The sequence below is a fragment of the Lasiodiplodia theobromae genome (genome assembly GCF_012971845.1).
Source record: "Lasiodiplodia theobromae strain AM2As chromosome Unknown scaffold_4, whole genome shotgun sequence".
NCBI lineage: Eukaryota > Fungi > Ascomycota > Dothideomycetes > Botryosphaeriales > Botryosphaeriaceae > Lasiodiplodia > Lasiodiplodia theobromae.
The window spans coordinates 391,706-412,258 of record NW_023336530.1 but is presented as its reverse complement, the minus strand read 5'-3'; the positions used below and the strand labels follow the sequence as shown (position 1 = coordinate 412,258).

General features: G+C 55.9%; 8 protein-coding genes across 8 annotated transcripts; 5 read left to right on the top strand and 3 right to left on the bottom strand.

The window, feature by feature from the left end:
• Window positions 1-530: 530 nt before the first annotated feature.
• On the top strand, window positions 531-1,277 carry LTHEOB_1542 (uncharacterized protein; the record flags this gene model as incomplete). The annotated part of the gene is made up of 2 exons (XM_035510255.1): window positions 531-800; window positions 1,065-1,277. 2 exons carry the CDS (start codon window positions 531-533, stop codon window positions 1,275-1,277), a joined length of 483 nt encoding a protein of 160 aa, XP_035366052.1.
• A 1,227-nt stretch (window positions 1,278-2,504) lies between these two features.
• LTHEOB_1541 (Cytochrome c protein) lies at window positions 2,505-3,285 on the bottom strand (the record flags this gene model as incomplete). The annotated part of the gene is made up of 4 exons (XM_035510254.1): window positions 2,505-2,624; window positions 2,710-2,868; window positions 2,951-2,982; window positions 3,270-3,285. 4 exons carry the CDS (start codon window positions 3,283-3,285, stop codon window positions 2,505-2,507), a joined length of 327 nt encoding a protein of 108 aa, XP_035366051.1.
• A 1,022-nt stretch (window positions 3,286-4,307) lies between these two features.
• Window positions 4,308-5,504, top strand: LTHEOB_1540 (Short-chain dehydrogenase/reductase SDR; the record flags this gene model as incomplete). The annotated part of the gene is made up of 8 exons (XM_035510253.1): window positions 4,308-4,550; window positions 4,607-4,690; window positions 4,756-4,769; window positions 4,817-4,972; window positions 5,023-5,071; window positions 5,138-5,211; window positions 5,261-5,396; window positions 5,469-5,504. 8 exons carry the CDS (start codon window positions 4,308-4,310, stop codon window positions 5,502-5,504), a joined length of 792 nt encoding a protein of 263 aa, XP_035366050.1.
• Window positions 5,505-6,446: 942 nt separating this feature from the next.
• LTHEOB_1539 (Ser arg-related nuclear matrix protein) lies at window positions 6,447-9,716 on the top strand (the record flags this gene model as incomplete). Its single annotated transcript, XM_035510251.1, has 2 exons — window positions 6,447-7,695; window positions 8,065-9,716. The coding sequence occupies 2 exons, from the start codon at window positions 6,447-6,449 to the stop codon at window positions 9,714-9,716; spliced, it is 2,901 nt and encodes a 966-aa protein (XP_035366049.1).
• A 1,559-nt stretch (window positions 9,717-11,275) lies between these two features.
• On the bottom strand, window positions 11,276-13,518 carry LTHEOB_1538 (Phthalate transporter; the record flags this gene model as incomplete). Its single annotated transcript, XM_035510250.1, has 5 exons — window positions 11,276-11,384; window positions 11,445-11,563; window positions 11,650-11,757; window positions 11,812-12,873; window positions 13,141-13,518. The coding sequence occupies 5 exons, from the start codon at window positions 13,516-13,518 to the stop codon at window positions 11,276-11,278; spliced, it is 1,776 nt and encodes a 591-aa protein (XP_035366048.1).
• A 916-nt stretch (window positions 13,519-14,434) lies between these two features.
• LTHEOB_1537 (Taurine catabolism dioxygenase TauD/TfdA) lies at window positions 14,435-15,665 on the top strand (the record flags this gene model as incomplete). The annotated part of the gene is made up of 3 exons (XM_035510249.1): window positions 14,435-14,622; window positions 14,668-14,867; window positions 14,920-15,665. 3 exons carry the CDS (start codon window positions 14,435-14,437, stop codon window positions 15,663-15,665), a joined length of 1,134 nt encoding a protein of 377 aa, XP_035366047.1.
• A 518-nt stretch (window positions 15,666-16,183) lies between these two features.
• On the top strand, window positions 16,184-17,191 carry LTHEOB_1536 (ATP synthase subunit 5; the record flags this gene model as incomplete). Its single annotated transcript, XM_035510248.1, has 4 exons — window positions 16,184-16,360; window positions 16,516-16,866; window positions 16,922-17,011; window positions 17,078-17,191. The coding sequence occupies 4 exons, from the start codon at window positions 16,184-16,186 to the stop codon at window positions 17,189-17,191; spliced, it is 732 nt and encodes a 243-aa protein (XP_035366046.1).
• Window positions 17,192-17,696: 505 nt separating this feature from the next.
• LTHEOB_1535 (Vacuolar ATP synthase subunit b) lies at window positions 17,697-19,615 on the bottom strand (the record flags this gene model as incomplete). The annotated part of the gene is made up of 8 exons (XM_035510247.1): window positions 17,697-18,250; window positions 18,305-18,579; window positions 18,630-18,943; window positions 18,997-19,158; window positions 19,210-19,245; window positions 19,295-19,314; window positions 19,370-19,454; window positions 19,514-19,615. The coding sequence occupies 8 exons, from the start codon at window positions 19,613-19,615 to the stop codon at window positions 17,697-17,699; spliced, it is 1,548 nt and encodes a 515-aa protein (XP_035366045.1).
• Window positions 19,616-20,553: the final 938 nt, after the last annotated feature.

Below are 20,553 nucleotides of genomic sequence, written 5' to 3'. Positions count from 1 at the left end.
AGAGGATGACCAAAAAGCATGATCCATGATAGATAGAATTGGATGAAATTGATGATTACCCACCCTTTGTCATTTCATCGTGCCCGTGAATGCGTAGGTACAGGAAGAAAATCTTTAACGAGATGCGGTGCGGGGCGGCCCGCGGGGCAGCACGTCACAGCCGAACAGCGGATTGGCTGACGCCAGCCCCATTGTCGACCTGTAGCTATCCAAGGCCGTGTCTCTAGCCTCTCTGCTGTCCCACCAAAAGCCGTCGACTCGCTGACGTGAACACAAGATGTGAGCTGATCACACTCAAAAGTCACACAGGCAGTAGCCGACTTGTCACTTTTTCTCACCAAAACTGCCTTCCAACTCGCATTCCCCGCTCGTATCGCCTGGGAGCCTCGGTCCTCACCTCTCGCTGCGTTACCATCTAGCTCTTCGAGCTACAATCACTCATCCATCACATCTTCCCCGAGACGAATCTGCAACGTTCCTAGCACGGGTGTTCCTCCACCACCGAAAAAATAACGCGCCATCACGTCGCCATGTCCTCCCATCACCACCATCACCAACCGTACACCCCACTCCAGCAAGACCGACAAGCACGCAACCGACCCGCACATATCCACAGCGCGGCACCTCATCGCGGCGGTGGTGGCGGCGGCGGCACAAGCAGCAGCATGAGGCAACAACAACAACAGCGCGCGGCGCTGGCGCGTGATGAGACGTTCGAGGAGCGCGAGCGGCGGTACAACGCGGCGCGGATACTGGAAAGCAACGAGATGCTGATCTGGCACTCGGTCGCGCGGAATGAGGTACGCTAGCTACTTCTTCCTCCCCCCCTTCCTTTTCGTGTCACCCGTACGGAATACCACTCGGACACTAGGCTGTGAGGGTGGGTGTGCGGCTTGCGCGGACGAATGGATGCATCTTCCGGGGTTCGAGGTGCCGGGCAAATTAATTGCCTTTGCAGCTCGAGCTCGTAGCACAAACACCCCGTCTCTGATATTGGAGAAGGCATTGGTGTTTCCACAATGACAAGTTGGTCCGCTAATTGTTATCTGCTCTCCTTCCAACAGTCTCTGCCGCAGACTCGCCTTCACTTCGAAAAAATTGTCGCCGGCTTCGATAGCGACGACTCGGAAGCTGAATGGGAAGACGCCACGCCGCCTCCGCCGCCGCAACAGCAACAACAGACGTCTGGCTCGCGTTCAGGGAGCGGTAGCAATAAGAGGGACAGGGATAGCAACAGTCCTGCATCGCGGAAGAGCAGGTCGGGCACACCAGCATGATGGTGCGAAATCTTCGTCGTAGAGATACCACTTCTCATTGGAAGCGTTCCACACGAGCTGGATGCCTTTCGGAGGCCGGTCATCCCACCGTGCGGTCCGAAGAATGGTGTATTGCACGACACAAATGGCACAGGATGGAAGCAGAAATGGAACAGTGGAGTCTCCAAAAAGGACAGGCATGCGGCGCATGCTATACAATTAGATACCCAAGCGCGAAACAACACATGAAAACGAAGGGAGTCTACCATGTTCTACTGACAGCCGCCGCACGCGTCATGGGCCCCCAAAATTTCCGCTCTTGTTTCCGCCTCATGACAGCGCAGACGTGGGGGCACGGACGCGATCTCCGGGAGCTTTGGCGCACTTTTCGTCGCCAACACGCGCTCCTTCTGGTTGTCAGCGCCGGTGGCGTGACATCCGTAGGACCGCATCGCTCGATTGCCCGTGTATCGTATTCTGTGCCGTAAGAAGGGGGGAGAAAAGGCAGTCACTTCGGCACCATTGCAATTGGTGAGCGGGCGATGGATTGCGATCGGATCTGTCGGCGGCCAGCGGAGCTGTGAAGCGTTCGCGCCAGTATTTGCTCCTTTGTTCGGCCCGTTGGCGGCGGAGCTGCTCCGCTCGAAAACAGCGCGGAGGACGGAACGAGCTGGGAAGCCTTGGGCCGCCAACGCCGACAGGGGGTCGTGATGAGTGAGGATTAGAGCTGGCCGTTCGCTGCTGTTCGCCTCTCGGAATGCGAGCGTGTCCGTCCTGTCGCCACTGTGTGGCAGCTGTAGTATTCGCCGAACGAAGGGATCAGTGGAAGTTTGATGGTCGGCGTTCACTTGAAGTTCTCGCTTCGTCCCGAGCCCATTGGTGCGGTATGACGTGCCCCTGTGCAGATGGAAAAGTTTAGTGCGCGCGCATTGCAAGCGAAGTGACGTGTGCCAGCCCTAAAGAAAGATCGCGAAAAGTGTAAACAGATCAGCACAGCAAGCGTTCAAGTCGCGGATGAGGAGCCCGAAGTCGGAAGTGGAGAATGAATCATTTCGTTGGTATCGCCGGACAATGACCCACTGGGAAAACGGTCTAATGTCTAGCATACGCAAAGCCATTTATTATACAAGCACAAAGGAGGAACACCACCAACGGAACCCGCCCATCGTACGTCTATGTCTTGATGGTACATGATAAGAGGGCAAACGAAGAAGGTAGAAGTCGTGGAGGTATCGTAGGTTAGGTCATCTATGCGGTCTCGTCCTTGAGGAAGGTGATCAGGTCGTTGCGGTCCTTGGGCTTCTTGAGACCACCGAAGGCCATCTTGGTACCCGGGATGTACTTCTTGGGGTTCTCGAGGTAGTCGAACTGTAGGGGACGGTTAGACACAAGCTCGCGCAACGCCGGCGCCGCAGACTGATGCAGCGTATTCCAGCACACGGTGGAGACGTACCAGAGAGTTCTCGTCCCACGTGACGCCCTTCTGCTTGTTGGCGTCGGTGTAGGAGAAGCCCTCGACCTGGCCGGACTTGCGGCCGAAGAGGCCGTGAAGCTTGGGGCCGACCTTGTTGGCCTCGTCGGCCTTCAGGGTGTGGCACTGAGCGCAACGGGTCTGTGAAGGTTGTTAGGACGGGCTCCTGCGCGCGCTAGCAAAACCGGTTTCCCGGCGACGAGTCCTGTCGGCGGCAACGTACCTTGAAGAGGTTGGCACCCTTCTTAGCATCACCTGTGAAAAGCTGTCAGCGTGTGTACGGCTGATGAGATTGGGCTGTCGAGGAGAGAATTGGGATGCGCTTCAGCGCGACGAAGACGGAGACCTCAGTTGCGGAAGCGGTCAACCGGCGTGACGCAGGCGCAAAGCTGCGCGCCCCGTCAAAGAGCTTCAGGGCGGCGAGCACCAGCCCATATACCCATCGCCAGGTGTGACAGATGCTTCCAAGCCGGGGAAGAAGCCACCGTTGCGTCGCGTTGGGAGCCGTGGGTGAAAGGAGACAGGGAGAGTCGCGCGCGTACCGGCCTCGAAACCCATTTTGACGGAAGGTTAGGTGTTTAGCGTGTGGAGAGAAGAGGAATTGAAAGTCGACGTGGTCTGTCGGAGTCGCAGAGAAGGTTGATGAATTGCGCTGAGGAAGGAGAAGGAGAGAAGAAAAAGTCGTTGGTGACGGAAGAGATTCGTCTTTAGCCCAGGTCAGCCGCGTGCAGCCAGCCAATCAAAGCGAAGATGATTTTTAGGGTCGGGTCGGGAGAACACGGGCGAGCGGCAAAGCCGGTGGCGGTGTGGCTGATTGGAGGCGCCCCAGCGTCCTCGGTCGGCGATTGTTCGCAGTAACGTAGAGCACCTAATAGGTAAATGCTCTGAGTTTCTGTTTGTCAGCCTGAAATAATCTCCTAAACCAATCAGTTGTAAACGGCGAGCTTTTGGCTGCCAAGCCACAGCCGCCGAGGAAACACCGATTGGCTGTCCTGCATCTCGTAACGGCTCCAGGAGTCCCGTCCGACTGCCGGCTGGAAGCCCGCTCTGGTACCCGGATTACGGTGCGGCATCATCGGCAGCCAGCGCTGAGGTCATGTGCGAAATTCCTCGCTACCGCGTCCAGGCCCGCACAGCTGACTGACGTAGGTCACCGGGAATCATGACGGCGTGCACAGTCCGCACTCGACGCTGCAGCGCCCGAGTCTGGACCTGCACGCTTAAGCCGCTCGCGATACGCAGCGCTGGGGAACAGGACAAGCGGCGATGATGCACATATAGCTACTGCAGCTTCCCTGTCGCCAGCTCTGCGGGTGCCCGGTTTGGGCGGGCTTGGCCGCGCTGCCAGATCGACGAGGGGACAGACATCGTATTCTGCCCTCTATTTTGCCAGTCCACCTTTCCCATTGTTCAATCGCTCCTAGCGGCCCCGCGATCAGGAGCCGGTCAGTTTCAGGTGCAGGACTCCCCTCCTATCTGGCTGGCCTTGCCTATCACCGCCCACTTTCCACTAGCATGCAGGTAGTGTCCCGCCAACGTGTGCCGCACTCGCCAAACTTTCTGTCGGCCCTGCAACCAACATGAACCAAATCCCCGATGCGCTCTACTGCGACCAGGAAACCACCACCTGGGTCGTCGTGGGTGCCAGCAGAGGCATCGGTCTCGAGTTCGTCCGCCAGCTGATAGCCCGCGGCGAAAAGATCATTGCGACGGTACGGCAGCCGTATGCCGAACACGCGTCAGCACTCTGGGGCCATTCGGGAAACGACCATGGCCGCTGCCAGATGTTCGTCTGTGACATATTGTCGGAAGCCAGCATCGAAGTACGACTTGTCGTTTCTGCGCCGTCGGAGAGAAGTGTCAGTTGATCAGTGAACAGAACTTCGTGAACCAGCTCGCCGCCATCCCCAACCTCAAGATAGACTATGTCGTAATCAATGCCGGTGTCTTGCGATACCCGAACGTGAGCCTAATGCCTCCTCTGTATCACTCGCGCGGTTGTGCATACACTGACAATGCCTTTCACAGAGGGCCACTGAACTGTTAGTGCACCGGGAAAGCGTATGCATGTCTCTGACGAGCAGTCCAGATCATTCGACGAGTTCGCCTTCCATCTCCATACCAACACCATTGGCCCGATCATCACCGCACAGAAGTTGCTCCAGACCAACATACCGATTGGCACCATTGTCTTCATGTCCAGCGACTCGGGTTCGGCCATCAACTTTCGAGAGATGGAGGATGGGTATTGCCAAGAGCTCTGCTAACGTTATACCCGGGCTGACGCACCCGCAGGTTTGCTGCCTACGCCGCTTCCAAGTGCGCTCTCAACCAGATGCTCCGGGTATGAAGTCCTATTCATAAGCACAGTCGCCCCCTTTGTTCCTTTGTTGCTGACACAAAGCCAAAGCACATGGCCGCGGAGTTGAAACGGAAGGATGATGACACCATCATTCTGGCGATTCATCCGGGGGAGGTGGCAACGTAAGACTTGCAGGTGCCTGGAAGCTTTTTTGGAGGCTTACCTACCTAGGGACATGTCCAACCTCGATCTGCCTTGGCCCATCAACGGCCAAATCAGCCCCGAGGTGTCTGTCGCGGGAATGATCGATGTCATACAAAGCAAAGGCATCCAGCACAGTGGCACGTTCTGGACGTGGGAGAACATGGTGAGTGGTCACAAGCCCCAGACAGCGTCCCAAGTGACAGTCGCTGACAGCGGGAAGCCTCACCCTTGGTAGCGGCATAAGAACGCCACCATGGGGACTGACCGGTGAGGCCCGGGGGCATACGATGTTTGCTTTTCGGGTCAGCCGCCACGTCACCTGCACAGCGACGCAGAGGCTCTTTGCTCAGTATTATTGTCGAGGGCGCACTGCTTTTCTCGACGTGATGGATGAGCAAGCACGGCGGCGACAGCCGATGACGCCTGCGGACCGGCTGGCGCTCCCGACGGGCGCTGCAGGAGGACGGGATGACCCTTGCATGTATACAGACGCTTTGTGACTGATGGTATGTAGGCCTTTCTGCATGTTCTAGGATCCAAGACAGAGCGGGGCTCAGGATAGGCGGGCGGAAAAGTGGGAAGTCGGGCAGCGCGCATAAGTGCTCCATGCCGGTGCCGTGCAATGTACATTACACAGTTGAGCTGCGATGCAGACGGACGTGGCGCCGCTCGAGCACTGGGGACGGCACGCGCAACGCGGGTGTGCGCAGGAGAACATGCGGCTCTTGGGCGAATCTCACGATAGGACGGCCTCGCTATTGACGCCACTGGGATGACTGAGGCCGTATTCGGACGGGTCGGGCGACTCTGCGCCCAAAATAGGCGCCCACGCGCGTGGCGAGGAGGGCAGGCGGCGATTGGCACACGCCCCTTTGCGGCTCGCTGCTAGCTCTGGAGAAGAGGCGGAGGTGCGGTGACGGCAAGGCTCCCAGTGGCGGGCGAGCCCTGGTTGTGCTCCAAACGTTGCCGCTCCGCACGCCTCAAGACCCTGACCAGGCAAGCGGGCGCTCCACTCGGACCGCTTCTTGCAGCGCCATGCGTCAGCGTGCGCCCGCCCATCATCCCCCACCACACACCCTCCCAAACTCGCATGGCGTTGCGTGACTGCCTCCGCCTGGTTATGCTGCGTCGTCCGCCTTAAAGCCCGACCAGCCCTCCCTTGTCATCTGCTCTGCTTCCCCTTTCTCCCGCCAGCCCAGAGCCATCGCCGTGCATGGCATACCGCGACTACGACAGCCGGCCCCGCTACTCGAGCCGCTACGAACCGAACACCTCACGGTCGCGCGACTACGAGCATGTGAAGGGCCACCACGACTATCCCTACGATCGCCGTCGCACCGACTACTCTGCGTACTACGCTCCAGACCAACTGCGCGCCGCCGACTACGACGATCGTTACGCCGATGGCTACACCTACGCCTATGCCGCCTACGACCTGCGCAACCGCGACTGCTACCCGCCCACCCCGCCTCCAACGGCCTCGTACCGCATCGAACGGCGCCGTCGAGCATCGTGGCCGCCATGCCCCACTGTCGAGGATCTCGAAGTAGCTCTTGCGAAAGAGGTGAATCATGTCTTGGAGGGCGGGAAGCGAGGGGACGAGGCCCCCAACCGCGGCTGCATTGATCAAGACCCCATAATGGTCGAGGTGGAGGAGGAGATGTGGCGCTTCAACCCAGAGCGTCGTTTCGTGCTCGTGCCGGGTGCTGGCGATGATGATGATGATGATGCAGAGAAGCGTTTTGACGACGTTCGGACTCGAGGAAGCATGCACCAACACGCGGATCGTCATAGGGCACCGCCCTTGCATACCGATCTGCACGATCCACCCGTCAACACCGCACGTTCACGCTCGCCCTATTCCTACAGCCGCACGCCTGTTGACACCAAGAACGAGTCCTCCAGCGACTCATACCTTTCACCCAAGTCTGCGGCAACCCCAGCCACCTTTGGCAGGGTGCCCGGAGCAAGGTCCGACAGGAATGGAAATGCAGACCACGTCAAGTCTCGGCCTGCTCCACTGCAAACAGAATCGCTGTTCCCTGCTGATCCACGACGTGAGAATGGTATATCCGACGGCTCAGACGTATCTGCAGACGAGTCACTCAAGCTGCGGACACGTCGGAGATCGACACGGTACTCGTTCAGTCCAGCCGAGTTGAAGAAAGATGACCTTCGCACTTCCATACATGACCTAAATTCCCCGTCCGAGCGTGTTGCGTCACCCTACTCTTACGCCCCTGCCGACCTGAAGAAAGAGGACGTCAGAACTCCTTTGACCCCTTCCGCTACTGGGCGAGACCGCTTGCCGTCCCCTTATTCCTACACCCCTGCGGAGTCGAGAAATGATAACCTAAAGCATCCTGCGCTCGACTCTGAACCAATTCGAGAGCGTCTGTCATCCCCTTATTCGTACAACCCTTCTGACCTGAAAGAGGACATTCGAGGCGTTCCACGAGAACGTGATCCTTTGAAAGACCGTCCGCCTTCGAGGTCTTCAGCCCCTGTGCATGGTCCCTCTTCGCCGTCCACGGCGACACCGCGCTCGACTCCCAAAGGCTCAGGGTCATCAGCCGCGAACACTCCCTCGTCCCAATTTTTTGGTGACCTGCCATGGGGTAGACCGAGGCTGTCTCGTCGGACAACAGCAGAAACTCTGTATGGAAGTGCAGAAGAAGGCCAGCAAAGCTCCAAATCCTCCAAGCTCCCATCCAGGCCAGCCTCGCCAAGAATGAGAGAAAACAAGCTTCCACCATCACCTCCTCGATCCCCAAGGCTCCGGCCTCAAGATGTAGACACGAGGGTTCGCAGTGATCCTAACTCCCGTCCAGGATCTGTGAACTCACGGGCCGGTTCCCCTCGTCCAGATGATCAGAACCTGCGCTCACCATCTCCGCGCATCGAGATCAACAGCGGTCGCCCCGAGCGCGTATCCACGTTTCCAATTACCAATTCGCCAAGAGAGCGGTCGAGGCCTGTATCTCGACAAAGTCGTTACGAGTCGACCTTAGCCGATGAGACCGACCCTTATTTGAAGGGGGCCCCTCCGAGGATCGATATACAGTCTCCTTCGCCAGCCCGCCATCCAGCTTCAAAGTCGACGACATCGTTACCATATCCTGTGGACGACAGCCCAACGTTGATGATGCCAGAAGAACACAGCTATCAGTTCATCCCCGAGAGCCCACGAAGTCCCAAAAGGACTATTTCTGATTTCCCGCGTGGCCCAGCGGCCATGCCAATACCGAGCCACGTGCGAGAGGAAGTTGACGCTGCTAGATCACCCTTGCGCCGCTCTTATTCAGAGAGCAGCGTGCAGAAAGAGCGTACCGACCTGCACACAACGCCAGCGTCTACTCGTGGAAAGGAGCTGCAGAGAGAAATAGTCCCGGAGATGCCAGACCTACCTTTACCGCCGTGCCCGCGACCGACGTACTCTACGGAGTTCGTAGACTGGTATACTCTGGACAGCGCACCGTCATTCGACATTTGTCCTGACTGTCTCGAACATTTCATCGGCCACTCCCTTTTCCGGAAGTACTTCGTGAAGGCACCTCCAACGGACATCGCGAAGAAATGTCACTTTAGTTCTCCATGGTACCGACTGGCCTGGTTGATGACGTTGAAAGAGAAGCGAAGAGACTTGGACCTGGTCTTTTCATTGACCTCAATTACTGCTACCGAAGATCCTTGCCCCGGTGAGCATGAGGATGTGCGGCCGTGGTATGGTCTACTCAACAAGAGAGGCAGTGACTTTATTCCCAACCTTCAAATATGCGAGCGGGATCTGTTGTACCTCGAAGCCCTTATGCCAACACTCCGTGGATATTTCCAGCTCATCGACTCCTCATCAACACGGTTGTGCTCCTTCAGGACAAAGAGCAAGCGCTTTGCACAATACCTCGATCTGCTGCTCGACATCCATGAACGAGCGTTAATGTCCCGCAGCGGCACTCCGGATTTCTCCCGATTCATAGAGCTTGCAAATCAGCACGCGTGGAAGCGAGAATGCTCACGCGACAAGGTCCTCCTCGGTAGCCTTTGGCACACCCACCCAGGCCTCCCTGAGTTCACCGTTTGCGAGGAATGCTATGAAGATGTGGTGTACCCGGACGTGAAGCGGGGGTCCAGACTAGCCGATGAGGTCACGCGGACATTGGGATTCGTCCCAAGCGAAGCGGAGCTCGTGACCGGCGAAGGCAACTCGTGTCAGCTGTACAGCCCGCGCATGCGCCGGGTTTGGGCGCGCGCCGTTCAAGACGACGACGCCGTCTATCTAGCGCGCAAGGTCCGTGAGCGGAGGAAAATGCAGCGTGATCTGAACAACCAGCAAAGATCCCTGAGGCGCCTTTTGGAGGAGACGATGCGTGAGCGTGAGCTGGGCTACTCGTACGGCAGCGGTAGCGTAGGCCAGGGTCTGGATCCCGAAAGGGTCAAAGAAGAGTTGGAGAAGATTCAGAGAGAATGGAGAGATTGGGAGTAAGCTTTCGTGAAGAATGAAGGATGAGTTTGGCACTACAAGTTGAGTTGGCATTAATCCTGCTGATCGATTGGTGTTTGGACATGGCCCAAAAAACGCAAGTCGAAGGCAAATCCTCGCTTCATATTCATGCATTTTACAGCGGTGGAGCTTTGCGAGACTGCGGGTGGTACCCTGTCGTTTGTTCAATGGCGTTCCTCACTTTCATTTGCATATTTCCGACTCATAGCAGAGGATGACGACGTTCATGACGCATGATTGATGTGGTATGGAAACACGACCTTCCACGGTAATGGGGATATCATAATGCGGCGCTTTTCTTATTATTTTTCCATCCTGCACATTCCATTTCACGATTTCATGAAGTTGATGGTAACGGATTATGGATCAAAAGCAAGCCAACTGGTTGGCAAGGAGGCAGACGTCCCATTCAACAAACCAATACTCAAAACCTGAGTTGTAGAAACACTTTTGAGGCTCGATTCTTCTTGTTCTTTCGGTCCCTTTGATGTTGGAATAGCGATGAGGTAACCTGTTAAAGATTGACTGAATTTCTCCACAATAATGCACTTGCGGGTTCTCCGGAATTGCTTAGAGACTATTACACTCTGAGCCTTCCCATGTGACATATAGTAGCGTCAGGTGTTGAAGTCAGGTCAATGAGGCCCAACCACACCACGGATGTTAGCGGATCGTCGCGGACGAACGGACCGCTGCCATGTGATGACGCCTCTTGATATCTCGAAAGGGCATTGCTATCTAGCTTTGGGAGTCAACAGCAACTTCGGGCTTTTCTTTCCTAATCCTTCGCTCTGTTGCTTTGTGCTGTAAAGCTTAAGGGCCGAAAAAGAGTTTCCCGACTTCTTGGAACCAGATTCCGCACTCTTTTTTCTTTTTCTTCGAAATTGGGGCTCCGAGCGTTGCGGGAGGTAGTTTCCTCGACGGTTCAATGGAAAAGCACTGACCATATGGCGAGGTTGGTGGTGTGATATGTGGAGAGCACGGATACAAACTGCGGGAGATGATCTCCGGAAGGTGCAAGAGCTGCGGTTGACTGGAGGAGGGAAGTATTTGCGCATGTGAAAAGGAAGATAGGGCGATGAGAGAATATGGGACTCCGGGAAAAAGAAGCCGAGCCAGTAGCGGTCCGCACGGAACCGTCGTTGCAACTTACTTTTCTCCTCTGCTGCCATTCGCAACGCTCGCAGGACAAAAACAAGAACGTGCAGTGTGAAAGCAAAATGTGTTTGTTGTGGCGACGCTATTTGATAAGAGTTGGGCAGGACTCGAGAATTTGAACAGAAGTTGAGTGGATATCGACATCATTGCCATTTTTTGCTAACAACCTCACCCGTAATAAAAGCCGAGCTGGAAAGAGAGCGTAAGTAACGTGGACTACCTGTGGACAGGATGTTGCTAACCTCTCGTTAGTTGCTTTTTGTATCAGCATCACGTAATAACTCTATAGTCACGGAGACACTTGGTGTTCATGCTCGAATACCTGACGAAAGGAAAACAAACTCGATGATGATGCTGCCTACAAAGAAAATATGCAGAGGTACTCAATGCGCGAAACGGAAATCCAAGCGCTTGTTTCCCTTATCTCGAGTGGTGGCAAGATATATCTCTTTTTCGTCGTGGCTCATGGCATTCCACTTCGCTTCACGACGACTACAAATCTTCATTAGCTTGACCGCAGCAGGAAAGGCTGGAGACTTCCGGGTGGCTTACCGGTTAATTGTCACGTAGAAGAATTTTGTGCCTACGAAGAGTAGGACATTGAAGATGCAGAAGAATATCAGGACCTTGTTACCATGGAGGTACAGAGGCTTGTCATCATCGCGGTAAATCTAAAAGTCGGAATGTCAGCCAGCTGTTCTTTGCATTCCATCCGTCGATCTAAGTGAAGGGCACGGAAAGAAGACATTGTACTCACGTTCGATCCGATGATATTGTCCGCTTGAACGCACATGTTATACAGTGCCGATGCCACGGTCCGCGTTCTGACTGTGCCCGCATTTCGGCTTGTTATAGCCACCAAGATCTGCATCAAGAAATCAGCCAGAGCCCCAAATCCTGCCAGAAAGCCGACACTTACCGCATGTACATAAGGGAATCCGACCAGAAGCGCGATGAGCATATACCGTAGCCCCGCCGGCGCAGCCAGCGGCAGCGCAATCAAACCAAGAAGAAGCGGGAAGCTCCACAGCTGGCCCACTGTCGCCAGCAAGAAGCGTTCGTTGATCTTTTCAGAGAGCCAAGTCCAAAAGAGCAGCTGGATGACGTACAGGCACATGGGCGGCACGACGAGCAGATTTGTGTCGAACGTGTCGAAGCCGATGCTCCGCAGCTGCAGCGTCAGGTACGCCGTCATGGGGTACTGGGGCACGAAAGCCGTCAGGCCCAGCAGGTACAGCGGCCACATGTGCCAGTCGGCCAGGCACTCCCACAGCATGGCCGGCGTGATGGGCTGCCGGTTGTGCATGTCGCCCTTGGACGGGTCGTCGCGCAGCACCCGGTTGACCATGATCTTCTCCTGCCGCGCCGTGAACCAGCCGTCCTCGCCGCGGAAGGCGCTCGCCGTCTGCGTCGGCCCGGACGGCAGGTAGTACCACGAGAAGACGCCGATAGCGCCGGTGAGCAGGCCTTCGAGGAAGAAGAGCCACTGCCAGCCGGCGACGCCGAAGAAGCCGCGCAGGCGGAGCAGTACGTAGGCGATGAAGGCGGAGGAGATGTCGGTGGCTTTGGAGGACACCCAGAACCAGGAGAGGCGGGTTGGCATCTCGGAGCTGGTGTACCAGTAGCTGAGATAGAGGACTTGCTCGGGAATGAAGCCGCCTTCGAGAGCGCCGAGGAGACAACGCGTGAGGAAAAATGATTTGCGGCCGGTGATGAAGGCTTGCATGCTGGCTATGAAGCTCCAAGAGACCATCTGGATGGGAATCCAATTGTCTGGGCCCATCCATTTGGAGACGAGCTGAGAGGGCAGCTCTGCGAGGAGAAAGCTGACATAAAAGATGGTTTGGCCGTAGTTGTAGTCGTTGGTCGACAGGCCCAGATCGTCGAGCATGTTGTCTGAGAGAGCTTGGGCAATGTTCCCTCGGTCCAGTTGCAGGGCGAAAAACATGACACACACCCACGCGCAGATTCGTTTATCGATCTGCAAACATCAGTGGGACAGATCGTGAAATATTCATCCATTTCGCTTCAATATACTTCCATCTTGCATTGCGAAGCAAGATGCACCAGAAGGTCAGGTCCTTAAAGCAAGAGCAAACCAAAGCAACAACCAGTACAGTGACTAGAGCACGCCATGGAGTATTCTGACCTTTACGCACACATGTGCTGACGCTCAGTGCACCTTGCTCCGCCATGCAAGATGCCAATCTTTTGGCGCCATCCCAGATCCGGGCAGTAGGAGACATACCTTTCGCACGACCCGCCTTTCCTCTTCGGGCTCCCACTCAAAGTCCGGATCGTACCGATGCATGCCCTCGTAGCCGTCCACAGGCCGATAATATTTGTCCAGTCCCGAAGTAGCAAATGTGGGGTCGGATTTCACCGTATTTGCTGGGCCTTCCTCAATCCAAGAGTCATTCTTCTTCGCGTAGCCAATCTCATCGATCGTGCTGGGCGACGCCATGTCCTCAAAGGCGCTCGCTTCAGCGGCAGCGAATGTGTACTGCGTCGACGACCAGGGCGACTGTTCGCTCGGACCACCCAGGTACGGGCTGTTGCTCGTGGTGGCAATCCGCAGCCAAGAAGGCTGGCGGCGGTGCTGGCGCCTGCCCTTCGAGAAGCCCATGATGGCGAGTTCGGCAGATATGGGAGAGGCCGACCAAAGAAAGGAACAAAGGAAAGTTGAAGGCGGCTAGAAGGAGACAGGCCGGGCGGGAAGCGGATGTGCAGGCCGGGGCGGGAGCTCCAGCCCAAGTATCCCCAGCCAATGTGCGTCGTAACGCGGAGCACGTCAGAAGAATGGGCCATGGTGAGCTTGAGCGCACTCGGCGATCTGTGTTTCGAGCGACCCGACTAGGGAGGATGTTCAGGCGATAGCAGCGCAAAGTCCAGCGAATTGCGTGATTTGGCCAGTAGCTGGCGTGCAACACCACGAATCCGCTGCGTATGCAGCGCCCTGCGTCCGACGCCGACCAACCACAAGCCTGGAACAAGGTTTCAGATACAAGGATACCCCACCGCAATAATACCGAAAAGGATTATCGGGTAATCTATTGCGTTTGGCGGATTGCTTCGCGTAGTTGATTGGTTCATCTATGCTAGTCAGCATCATCAAAACCGGCCATGCAGGGCAAGATGATCGGACAGTCAGCAACGCGGGTATGCATGGCATTCCCCGCCAGGCCAACGATACATTACCGGGGATAAGCTCATTCGTCACGACGATATCGCACGCGGCCAGTCGAAAGGCCTTCATGACGGCAAGCCCGTCGGCATGGTGCGATCGCAAATTCGCCTGATTGGAAGTAGCGGCTGGGTCCTGCCTCAAATCATTGCTTCGACAACGAAGGATCTCATGAGAGGCCCAAAGCCACCCCGCTTTCGAGGTCGGCGATTGGTGTTGCCCCTCTTGCCATGCCTTGGCTGCGCCATATACTTAAGCTGCTGAGGCCCCTCACACCGAGACCCGTGGTTTTGGACACCAACCCATCGAGAACTGACGGGAAAAGCTTACCTTGACCTCACATCTGCAGATCTCCAGTATGGCTCCTGTCGCCGTTGAACAGCAACAACCGGTGCTTCCTCCGGCTCCCGTCCGGGGGCCGCTGGATTACAAGGTCGCTTTCAACTATGGCCCGAAGTCGTACCAGAAAGAAAACGAGGAGCAGGGGAGCGGGAAGCATGCGCCTGCCAAATACCCCCACTATCTGCCAACATGGAGCCCCAAGACGTAAGCGATACGCACGCGCTTTTGAAGTCTGCTAATCGTCGACAGCTATCCGCCTCTTGAGCCATTCGAGCACTACGAGCACGGCAAAGACGCTGACCCTTCATTCCCGCACCTCTTCGCCACTGGCAAGCACAGGCCCTTGGCACCGAAGATTGGCTCTGAAGTCACCGGTGTGCAACTGAGCAAGCTTTCCGATAAGGGCAAGGATGAGCTGGCGCTCTTCGTTGCTCAAAGGAAGGCAGTCGGTAAGAGATCCTACCGCCATGTATCCAGACGTGTGAGCTGACAGTAGGTTAGCGTTCCGTGACCAGGACCTTGCCGACTTGCCGATCCAGGAGGCATTGGACTTCGGCGGCTACTTTGGAAGGCACCACATCCACGTCTCGAGCGGTGCCCCCGAGGGATACCCGGAGATTCATCTTGTGCACCGCGGTGCCGACGAGACCACTGCCAGAGACTTCTTCCAGGAGAGGACGAATTCCATCACCTGGCACTCTGACGTGACTTTCGAGGCACAGCCTCCCGGTACAACTTTCCTGTACGTCTTGGATGGACCTGAGGCTGGAGGTGACACTCTCTTTGCAAGCATGGTGGAAGCATACAACCGTCTGTCTCCTGAGTTCCAGAAGAGGTTGCATGGCCTCAAGGCTATTCACTCTGGCTTTGAGCAAGCCGAGGCCAGCGCCGCTCGTGGAGGTGTCGTTCGCCGTACGCCTGTTGCCCACGAACATCCTCTCGTCCGGACGCACCCTGTCACGGGCGAGAAGGCTCTTTACGTGAACGCACAGTTCACGCGTCGCATCGTTGGCCTGAAGAAGGAGGAGAGCGACCTGCTGCTGAAGTTCCTTTTCGACCATGTTGCTGCTGGCGCCGACTTCCAGGCTCGCCTCAAGTGGGAGCCTGGCACTGTCGTCGTTTGGGACAACCGTGTCACTACTCACACCGCGATCCTGGACTGGGATGATGGCCACCGACGCCATCTTGCGCGCATTACGCCTCAGGCAGAGCGTCCTTACGAGACGCCGTTCGAAGAGAAGAAATAGAGGTTCCAGAACTAGGTTAGATGAGATGATGATCCGTTGCTTGGGTGATGCCAGACATCGGCGCAGGAGGGTGTAAAAGCTGTAAACTGATGGTCGGCTGGTTATGCTGTCGCTCGTGCCTAGCACACGTTTAATGATGATATGAGTCTTTTGATTTTGCCTATTGTGCCAGATGCCTGATCAAGGGCATCAGGCTGATAAAGTCCCGTGAATCTCTCCGGTGCGGAAACGGTACCGTTGAGTAATTCACGTGCTGCTACTCCATTGTGTTGTGGTCAGGACGACGGCAGCACGAGCGCAATCACATGATGCATCTGTGGGCGACATGTTGTGGGTGTTGCATGAAGAGTTGTGCGGGTTGAGCCGGGCGACATTTTGGCGCCCGCACGCCAAGGCCGGGCATTGCTAAGTCATCAGCCTTTTCGCCGGCATTCGCACCTCCATCGGAGTCCTTGCGAACAGCAGCAAACCACCGCCAACCCCAACCGACCCCATCTCCGCTCCGCAGGTCCGCCATCATGTTCTCCGCCCGGGCACTTTCTCGCGCTGCGCGCACCGCCGCTCCCCGCGTCGCGCGTCCTGCCGTCGCTCCTCGCGTCGTCGCTACGAGGAGCTACGCCCAAGCTGCCGACACCAAGTCCGTCAAGCCGCCCGTCGCCCTGTACGGCGTTGATGGCACCTACGCCAGCGCTCTGGTACGTCTCCCGCGCCCCACCCGAAGCAATTGCGAGGAATTGGCCGCTCCCCGAGATGGACCGGCCACGAATTGGCCTGGTGGAGGCGGTTGAGGGAATGCAGGAAAATCGCGGCACGACCATCGGCGTAGAGCAGAGGGGCACGAATATTGCAGTTCGCTGACGGGCCATCGTCGCAAAACCAACAGTACACCGCCGCCGCCAAGACCTCCACCCTCGAGCCCGTCTCTAAGGCCCTCGAGAACCTGGCCAACGTCTTCAAGAAGGACGCGAAGCTCGCCGAGGTCCTGTCGGCCCCGACCCTGACCGAGTCCGACAAGAAGCAGATCGTCGCCGAGCTGACCAAGATCGTCGGCACCGCGGACAAGGAGGGCGTCGTCAAGAACTTCCTCGAGACTCTCGCCGAGAACAACAGGCTCGGTGTGCTCCAGCCCGTCACTGAGAAGTTCGCTCAGCTCATGAGCGCTTACCGCGGCGAGATCGAGCTCAACGTCACCAGCGCTCAGGTACACATATCCGGGAGTGATTCCAGTAGATGCAATGGCTGACTTGGGCTTGCAGCCGCTCGACAACAAGGTCCTCAACCGCCTCGAGGCCGCCGTCTCCAAGTCCCCCTACGCCCAGGGCAAGAAGCTCAAGGTCGTCCCCAAGGTGCGTAGATGCCCCGCAACTGAACCATCTCATCTCTACCCATTCGAGACTGATCCAAATGTGTAGGTTAACCCCGACATCCGTGGCGGTCTCATCGTCGAGATCGGCGACAGGACCATCGACCTCAGCGTCTCTGCCAAGCTGGCCCGCATGAACAAGCTCCTCAACGACCAGCTGTAAATAATATCTCTCCTCTGCACGCGCATTAACTCCCCCGCTCTCCGATATCGCAAAATGGGCTCGATTATCGAAGAGATATAAGAAAGGACGACCCCATCTTGTATACCTATTTAGCTAGGTTCTGAACGTAGCTGAGAGATCTTGTTTGCCGCAATGCATCCCTTTTCTCCGTTCAGAAGCGTAGAATTGGAGCTTTCAATATCTTCACCGGTTTCGGATGTGTGATGTCCCATTGGTGAGATCATTTTTAAACGCTGCCAAAATATGGAAAGCAGCAGATAAATGACGTCAATGCTCTCTTCGTGATACTATTCAGGGCACGGTTTTGCACCAGGAGTGAAATGCAATGATGCAATGTTTTGTTAACTTCTATCAAATATCAACATTCGTTAAAGCGATAATCACCGCTCTGGTCAGACAAGAAAAGGAAATGCATAAACCCTCCGTAATCTACACGTCAAATTGTTTGCTGGCGGTCACACCTGGCGATTGCAGTTCTCCGTATCTACACATCGACCAGGTTGCCCTCCTGCTGCTGCGGTTGCTGCTGCTCCTCGGCTTCAGCCTCGTTATCCCTGGTGTCCTTGTTGCCACGGCGCTGCTTCCTCTCTTCCGCGCGGCGCTGGTAGTACTGGTCAAGAACCTTGGCAGGGATACGGTTGAGCAGATCCTTGGGGAAGATACGGAGCAGCGACCAGGCGAGATCGAGAGACTCGAAGATGGTGCGCGACTCGTAGGGCGACTGAGCGATGAAAGTTCTCTCGAACTTGTCAAGGAACTCGAGGGACAGCTTATCCTCAGACGACAGAGCTTCCTCACCGACGACAGCCTTCATGGCCGCAGCATCACGACCAATGGCGTACTTAGCGTACAGCTGGTTGGAAACATCACCGTGGTCCTTGCGGGTGCGCTTCTCGCCAATAGCAGACTTCATGAGACGCGAAAGGGAGGGCAGGACGTTGATCGGCGGGTAGATACCCTTGTTGTCTAGTTGACGGTCAACGAAAATTTGACCCTCGGTAATGTAGCCAGTCAGATCGGGAATGGGGTGAGTGATATCTAGAAGGCGTATTGTCAGTACTGAGCTCAAGTTCGACGCTGCGGTGCACTAACCATCGTTGGGCATGGTCAGAATAGGAATCTGGGTGATGGAACCGTTCCTGCCCTCGACACGACCAGCGCGCTCGTAGATGGTGGACAAATCCGTGTACATGTAACCAGGGTAACCACGACGACCAGGCACTTCTTCACGGGCAGCCGAAACCTCACGCAGCGCATCACAGTATGAGGAGAGATCGGTCAAGATGACCAGGACGTGCTTCTCGAGCTGGTAGGCGTAGTACTCGGCGGTGGTAAGAGCCAGACGAGGCGTGATAATACGCTCGATACTGTCTTCGGTCAGTGGTATTCGCGCAGTGGCACCCGGGACGATACTTACGTAGGGTCGTTAGCCAAGTTCAGGAAGAGCGTGACACGCTCCATACTGCCGTTCTCCTCGAAGTCACGGGTGAAGAAACGGCTGGTCTCCAAGTTCACACCCATAGCACCGAAAACAATGGAGAAGTTGTCCTCGTGGTCATCGTGGATGCCCTTCGTCGGCTTGACCAAACTAGCCTGTCTGCAAATCTGCGCGGCGATTTCGTTGTGCGGAAGACCGGCGGCGGAGAAAATGGGAATCTTCTGGCCACGGGCAATCGAGTTCATGGTGTCGATGGCGGAGATACCGGTCGAAATCATCTCTTCGGGGTAGACCTTTCTTCTGATCAGCGACGCGCTTCACGAACCACCATTACGGAAGCACATACACGAGAGTACGGGTTGATGGGACTGCCGTTGATGTCAAGGTAGTCCTCTGCCAGCACCTTAGGGCCCTTGTCGATGGCGCGACCCGAACCATCGAAGATACGACCCAGCATGTCCTCGGAGACACCGAGCTTCAAGCTGTGTCCGGAGAACTCGACTTTGGTCTGCGCTTATCAGTCGCGATACCCTGCAGGGGAACCAAAAGATGTGTCTACCTTCTTGACATCGATGCCAGACGTGCCCTCGAAGACCTTCACTTTGTTAGCTCTGCAGGTTGACGAGCAGGTTCTTGCTGCATACCTGGACGACGGCGCGGTTGCCTGTAGGCGCGAGAGGTCAGCCAAAATTCTTCCTTCGCGTGGGCTTGTGTCCTACCTCTAGCTTCCAGAACCTGACCAGACCGCTCAGTGCCATCCGGCAGCGTCAGAGAGACGATCTCGTTGTACCTCGGGAACTTGACCTGTGTTTCCCACGTATGAGCTGAAGCTCCCGACAAAGTATAAGATGATGGCAACGGACATTCTCGAGAATAACCAATGGACCGTTGACACCGCCGATGGTGTTGTAGCGTATCCTAGGCTTGACCGACATCATGCGGGGATCGACCGGGGCGGGCGCCATGGTTGCAGATGGAGAAAATGGAGAGGTTCGAGGGTATCTGGAGCTGCGGAGGCTAGGAGAGGTCGGTCGAAGACGCAGATGGCCAGCGATCGGAGCTGGGGTGTGGAGGCGGGCGTGCTTGCAGCTTGGCAGCTTGAGGTTGTGAGGTCGGGCAGCTGACGCGCACAGGACAGCGGTCTAACAAAGCCCCGCGCCCGATCTGTCATGAGGCCGCAACCACTTCGCGGCCACAACCGCGGAAGTGCCTTTCTGCATCACCAGCGCCTGCACAGGTAGCGATCCAGCTTCAGCCTTACGAGGCCGCTTTGCTGAGTATGGCAACGCAGCCGGCCGGGCCGGACCTCTCGTCTGCCTAGTTATATTACGCCATCTTTTTCCATGCACAACGCTTGGACTGCCCTTTACAATTGATAATCATTTGTACTACTAAACGTGAAAACTTAGAAACCAACAAGTTTTTTTTTTATCCCTTTGTCTTGGAATTAGTTTAATAATAACTTTCGCCCTGACTCAGAAAAAAAACGTGTACCCTACGTATGATATTGATTCGTTCATTATTTCAACAGAGGACGGGCAGTTGAAGCGGCCTTCCGGATATGAATGTGCACTTTCCATGCCGACAAGGGCATTCGGACAATAGATTTAACTCCTTGGCTTCGTTGCAATAACGAGCGAACCGACATTATGCTTCCTATGACATCTGCATTGGCACGGAAATACCATGTTCACGCGTCTGAGGACTCTCTTAAGTTTCTACCGGCAAAATTATGGAAAGGCAGTAGAGGAATCTACTAATGCAGGAGATAAAGTATACGTCTATACAGACCTAAAGCGTATTTTTCGATGATCCAGTTGCTCACAGGGTCTCTCATAAAAGTTGAGAGATTTGTGTCTTTGTGCTTACAAGATATCTGTCACATGATAAGGAAACGGGAAGA